At 37.4% G+C, this 6,781-nt stretch overlaps 1 protein-coding gene across 20 annotated transcripts in view; it reads right to left on the bottom strand.

Moving 5' to 3' along the window:
- Pbrm1 (polybromo 1) overlaps positions 1 to 6,771 on the bottom strand; it is a 125,542-nt gene extending 118,771 nt beyond the window's left edge. For 9 of the 20 annotated variants that reach the window (XM_033756900.1, XM_033756909.1, XM_033756913.1 and 6 more), the window contains exons 1-5: positions 6,646 to 6,771; positions 3,840 to 3,921; positions 3,307 to 3,431; positions 1,244 to 1,396; positions 430 to 527 (exon numbers count right to left, since the gene is read on the bottom strand). In XM_033756900.1, coding sequence (XP_033612791.1) covers positions 430 to 527; positions 1,244 to 1,396; positions 3,307 to 3,354 — 299 coding nt within the window. In that variant the 5' untranslated portion in view covers positions 3,355 to 3,431; positions 3,840 to 3,921; positions 6,646 to 6,771. The remainder of the gene's footprint in view (positions 1 to 429; positions 528 to 1,243; positions 1,397 to 3,306; positions 3,432 to 3,839; positions 3,922 to 6,645) is intronic. The other 11 variants (XM_033756902.1, XM_033756910.1, XM_033756914.1 and 8 more) reach the window with 6 other exon arrangements.
- Between the last annotated feature and the right edge of the window lie 10 nt (positions 6,772 to 6,781).

Genomic DNA, 6,781 nt, shown 5'->3' with positions numbered 1-6,781 from the left:
TAAAAAAAAAAAAAAAAAAAAAAGACAAATGTTGTGTAATTCTATATAATTGAGGTATCAAAAGTAGCCAAATTCATAGACATAAAACAGAATGGCATTTGCCAGGGGCCAGAAGGAAGGGAAAATGTATGATTGTTTATTGTTTAACAAAGTTTCAATTTTGTAACATGGAAGTTCTGAAGGCTGTTGCATGACAATGTTAATAAACATAACACTGAATTGTATACTTAAAAATGGTTAAGACTATAAATCTCATTTTTTAATCATATTTTTAGAAATATTAAAATTTTTTTGGAAAAGCTCTACTGTATCTTCACAACAAAGATTAAAGTTGGACCCTAGGATGATTTAGGCCGTTCCTTCCAAAAAAACTGAATTAAAATTACTTTATACAAATCCTCCTACTGTACTGATGTATTTCTAACTCACCTTCGCTTTGGTGCCCTAATGAAGAGTTCACAAAGAAGTCTGCCTTGTTCATCCTTATAGTCTCGGATGGTGTTATAGAGTTCATGGCACACAGCAATCTACACATAAGAGAAGAAAAGTCACCAAAAAAAGTAAATAGAAAACCAGTGTAGGCATAAGGATTACAGACTACTCTAAAATTAAAATTAATCTTTCTGAATGCTCGCTTCAGCAGCACATATACTAAAATTAATCTTTTTGAATGGCAAAAGGCAAATAGAGAAGGAAAAGGATGAATCCCCAAATTACCAGATGAGAATTCAAGTCTGAAATAACACTGTATCTGTCCATCAAAATAATCTAATTGATTTTTTTGGTACCTTTAATCAGATATATGCTACTGGTGATTTTATTTATTTATTTTGGTACCAGGGATCAAACTCAGGACCTTGCACTTGTGAAACAGGCACAGTGCCACTGAGCTAAATCCCTGGCCTGATTTTTTCTTTTAAATTAAACCTGTTAAAAAAATTAAATCTGTTCATATTATTCTCTTGCTTAAAATCATCCAATAAAGGGGTTTTCACTACACAGAAAATAAAAATCTAAATTCCTAACACTGCCTACATCCCCATCTCTGTCATGAAATATTGATACTCTTTATTGTTTTATAATATTAAATTATGTTCTAAGACTTTCAACCAAATACATACTTTTCCCAAGAAAAAAGTTAATTGGAAAAAAGAAGTGAAGAAACCTTGTATTTCAAACACTTCACCATAAAAGGAAGGGTAGGGAAATCGTGGGGAAAGCAGTCAGAAACTGAATGACTCACAGGATCTACTGTTGGAAGATTGGACAATCTCCTCCTTTTCCTGCTTGGGCCTGGCGTGGGCACAGAATGGTGTCCGTCATCAAAGTCCCCACTGACACTGCTAGATGGAGAGGTAGCTCTTCTTCTCTTGGAACCCATGGAATCCAACTTCTTCTATAAGAAATAATTAGCCTCACTGTTATATTTAAATTCCAACTCTACCACCAAGCCTTCAATTGGTCACTGTCACCAAACTGTCTCCTTGACTCAGGAGGATATTTTAACTGTTGCAAAGGAGTGTAACTGGCTGTAGGTTTGCTTTATTTTCAATTTTGATGACTTAACCACTTTTGGGCTCCTTATTACCCTGGATTGGCATTTCCCAAACCAAGTATAGTAATACAATAGTATCCTGGAGGTATTGATCCCTAAGTCCCTGAGGCAACCATGCAGCCCTCAGAGATAGAGGCTCCAAAAAACGCTGCTGTCAGCAGCCTCATCTGCTTTCCCGTGTGCTTTACAATTATGATCATTTTCCAAGTAGGCCAGGATGTGGAAAAGACCAGGAAGTAGTGCCTAAGGCATTTAAGCAGTGGGGAAAAAAAAGCAGAAAAATACTAGAAAGTTATTTTTAGCATTTTAGATTTATCCTTAAGTTTTGGGTTTTTTTGGTACTGGGGATTGAACATGGGTTCTTGTGCTTTCAAGGCAGGCAGCAGAACCACTGAGCTAAATCCCCCTAGATTCATCCTTAAAATGAACATCTTGAAAATGAAGTTTCCACACTCATTAAAGCAAGAGCCACAAGATATACCTACAAAACACTTATCATAACTTGTCATAGACAGAAATAGGAAAATAGTGCTTTGAAACGTCTATTAATTCAGACTACCTCCTTTGCAGTTGTATGATATGCTCTATACCTGCCAAAAAAACTTTTTTTCTGGTACCAGGGATCAAACTCGGGACCTTGTGCTTACAGGCAGGCACCATGCCACTGAGCTAAATCCCTAGTCCCTATACCTGCAAATTTTAAAATCATAACTTTAAGTCTGACTAGATCAGTGATGGTAAAACCCTTCAGTGTTCAATGATACAAACAGCCTTCTTCCGTGTTCACCACCACTGAACTAGATGATATGCCTCACCTCATAAGGAACCATTTAGTTTCTGCTTGGGTGTTCAGAAACATAAAAATACCTGTTTTTGTTTTGTTTTGTAGCAGTTTTAGGCTGGTTGCTAAGAAACTAATCTTAGCACAATTTTATAAATATATGCATTTGACTATAACTTAAAAAAAATAGAACAACTGAAATCATCTGCTACAGTTAAAGAGAAATGCTATACACTCAAAAAGTCTGCAATAAGCTGGGGATGTAGCTCAGTGGCCGCTGCACCTGCCTGGCAAGTGTAAGATCCTGAGTTTGATCCCCCATACCAAGAAAAACAAGTCTACAAGGCTTATGCAACACAATAGCAATACTGAAAAATATATTTTGATTTCAAAATTCTTTTTCTAAAGCTAGACAAAAAAATGGATTTCAGTTTCAGCCATCAACATTCATTTTCAGGAAACTAAAACTGAGTAAGAATAGTAGAATATTGGCTGCCAATAGTGCTAGGAGAAAAACTGGGGATCTCCAGGAAACAGAAAACAGGAGCAATAAAAAAAAAAAAAAAAAAAAAAAAAAAAATCCTGGTAAGCAACTAAGAAGTAAGAGGAATCTCATCTATCTTCCAAATAAAGTCTACAGGGTGTTTAAAAGACTAATCTACCATCATGATGCCCCTTTAGGCTTTGGTTTGCTGTAATACATCAGTGTGAAGGTGGCTAAAAGCTTCCAAAAGCTTAAAATAAGGATAGCCCAGTTTGTCACTATTTGTTCAGCTAACAAATTGGCCAAAATTCAAGTTAAAGGAATTAAGGACCAATCCATTGTAAACAAGCTAAAACAAGGACACAGGTGAATTTGATGAACACAGGAAGGACCTTTTATGGAGAGGATAATAAAAATTTAAGAGATGGAAGGGAGAAGGCAAGGAATGACAGAAAAGGGAAAGGGTGTAGATAATCAGTAATTTACCAGCTTTACCAGAGCACAACCAGCGCCTCGAAAAGCCAGTCTCCTCATTATGACTGAATGCCAATGAAGCCAGTGAGAGAAGGCAGGACTTTAGAAGGGCTTATTCAGTGTTAGTATATTCAAAACTGAAAGAGAAGGCAGAAAAAAACGGAAATCGAAAAGAAGAGTCAAAAGAAGTAAAAATGAGCACAGATAGAAAACATTCAAACTGCTCAGAAAGATATGAAAAATACAGAAAACAGGTGTATCCGTTCCTTCATGCCTACCAAACTGGGGCAGAGGCTCAGGTACTAACAGTACCAGACATTTCCTCTATTTTATTTATTTTTGTGACAGTGTCTCGCCATGTAGTTCAGGGTGGCCTTGAACTCACTATGTAGCCCAGGCTGGTCCCAAACTTGGGGAAATCCTCCTGCCTCAACCTCCCAAGTTCTGAAATTACAGGCATGTGCCATCAACCATGCCCACTCCATTTTAAAACCAAATGCTTTCATACACTTAAAGATGTCACACTGAGGTTCCCCTTTACTCACATGGGATGACTGTCAATTCCAGGAATGAAGCATGCCTGCCCAAATGCCTCCTAGTCAATAAGAGCAGAGTTCAATCACAGAGCTGAAAAGGAGAGTGAACACATGTGTGAGGCTCACATGTGACACCAAGCATTAGCAAGGCTGGAACAAACCAAGAATGGCTCATATGAGCAGAGCCTGGAAAACCCCTCCCCTCCCATAATTCAGAAAAAGACAACATTTCTTTCCTATTTGTATTGGGAAGACATCACATATAAGTTTTGTGAGGTTTCTTAAAAAAGCCTGCCACTATTTTGGTAGTTCAAAATTATTTTTATAAATAATCCACTGAAAATCAAATGACAAAAAAAAAGTAAATCACCAGTATAAGTATGTTGTTTAGATGACACACTATCCGAAACTACTGGAAACATTAATTTGCTTTAAGATTAGAAAAAGATGAAATGTAAGAATTATCAAAAAATTTGAGTCCACCAAGACATGTCATATAGAGGTACAAATTCCCAACAATGAATGTAACTCTACTGTATCCCTAAAATGTACCAATAAACTCAATTAAAGCTGGAAAAAAAATTAAATCCAAAGAATACATTTTAATATGTAATTTGCAAATTTGGCAATAAAGGGAATGTGCTGAGGTCAGAAGATTAGGAGCTCTGAATCTTTCACCTCTCTCATCCTGCTGAGTTACACCCCCTAGGGTCTGTTTCATTTCTAAATTGAGAACAAGAAAGTGTACACATATCCTTTTGGATTGTTTTGACAGTGAGAAGAGACAATATACAAGAAATCACTTTGAAACTTCAAAGCACAACTCTAGGACTATATGATCCCTGTGCACAAGAAGTCTTCATTTTTTTGTGGCCTTGTCCTATAAAACAATATTGGATACAGGCTGGATGCTCAATTAATTTTTTTAATAAACATAATGAAATTGCAGTTAAGTGAGACTTTTAAAATAAATGTCAGTGTTGACGTGTGTAGTTTAAAAAGGCATCCCAGGCCGGGGACTTAGCTCAATGGTTCTGCCACCTGCCTTGGAGGTGTGAAAGATCCCGAGTTTAAATCCCTTCAATAATTCTTTTATCACAAGGAGGAGAGCAATGGCCTGGCTCTGTAGCGCCTACCTGTTGTCCCAGCACTCTGGGAGGCTGAGGCAAGTGGAATGCAAATTTGAGCCTGGCCTGGGCATCTTTTTGTTTGTTTGTTTTTGTTTTGTTTTGTTTTGTTTCTTGGTACCGGAGATTGAACTCGGGTCCTTGCGCTCGCAAGGCAGGCCACCGAACCGCTGAGCTAAATCCCCAGCCCCTGGCCTGGGCATCTTAAGACGCTGTCTCAAAAAATTAAAAATGCCTGGTGATGTGACTCAGTGTGAAGATTCTGAGCTCAATCACCAGTACTGAGGGCGGGGGTGGGGAAGAAAGCAAAGAAACAGATTTTGTAATTCAATTCCAGGTGTAAGTCACAAGTCCAAAAGTCTGATAACCAACGACAATTTACAAGGAGCAGTAAAGAACACATACTAATGTGTAACTGGGAGAATACTGACTCATACCCAAATTGTACATTTTGACAACATATAAATTTATAGCATTCTCTTTTATTTCCAAGGATAATTCAGTACTGTAACACATGCTTAAAATAAAAATCTTGGAAAACAGAAGACTCAAAGGCAAACATACAAACAGGACACTTACATAGTAATCCTATATCCTATGATCCCCTTTATCATTTCAGTTCAGTTTTTCCTATTCATACCTTAATTACCTACTTTCTTAAATAAATGTGAACAAATCATATACACTATTTTGTATACTGTTTTAACTAAGAAAAAATTCTCCTGTCAATATTCTTCCTTATGTTTAATGGCTTGATAACAATTTATCACACACATAAATATAATTTATTACACTGTGGGTTTTGGTAAAGAATTATTTGAGGTATTATGTGTACTATTAAATCCCAACAAAGTGGTGAAGGCCCTTCTATCGACCCACACACATTTGCTACCGTTTTAACCTTAAATACAGCTTCAAAATATATTTTCCCCTAGTTCTACCACCTGTCTCACAAGCGCAAGGGCCCGAATTCGATCCCTGGCACCAAAAAACAAACAAACAAAAAACATACTTTCCAATCTTCGGTTTTGGATCTTAAGATTTAAACTATGATCAAATGGTTAACAATTCCCAAAGCAAAAACTACATTTCTCTTCAATATTTGTATTAAGTCCAAATTGCTTCCGAAACACATTTGGAGAAAAATGTACTACTAAACGGGGCGGAGGGAAAACCACTAAAATATTTTTTTGTGTGTGTTACCAGAGTTCGAACTTGGGTCCTTGCGCTTGCGAGGCAGGCGGCAGAATGACTGAGCTCAATTCCTGGCCCTAAAATCATTTTTGAAAAGTTGAAGTTAAAATGTTTTACTTCAACATATGCTACTATATTATTGTAAAAATTTCTACTCTGTCATTTATTTCTCACGACTTTTATATTTTTGCCACCTTCTTCCCCCTTAAATCAAAATTACTTTCGTATACGACAAAACTGCCTCAAGAAACTTTTTAAGAAATGAAAAATACTTTATAACCAAAGAGCAGTTTTTAAATCCCCAATTCTTTGTAGTAGTGCAGACGAAAAACTGAAATATCTCGTCTATTCTGAATATAAATCGGACGGAAAAACATTCGGTTTGAACAAATCACAAGGAAAGAAAAATTTCTTAGGAGTTTGTCGAACCGTCAAGAAACAAGAACAGAATAAGGAGGCCCCATGTTGCGAAAGAAAAAGAGGACTTTCCTGACCTGTCACTGGTACGGGGACTGAGGGGAACGTTGACAGCTTTGAAGCTGTCCCTCGACCAGCGGGAAGGGGCGCGGAGCTTCCGGGCCCTGGCGCGCCTTTGTCCCGGCCAGCAGGTGCGGCTAGGCTGCGGGGCCC

Source organism: Fukomys damarensis, unplaced genomic scaffold, assembly GCF_012274545.1.
Source record: "Fukomys damarensis isolate Sample0158 unplaced genomic scaffold, DMR_v1.0_HiC HiC_scaffold_28, whole genome shotgun sequence".
Lineage (NCBI taxonomy): Eukaryota > Metazoa > Chordata > Mammalia > Rodentia > Bathyergidae > Fukomys > Fukomys damarensis.
This window is presented reverse-complemented; position numbering and strand designations above follow the sequence as displayed.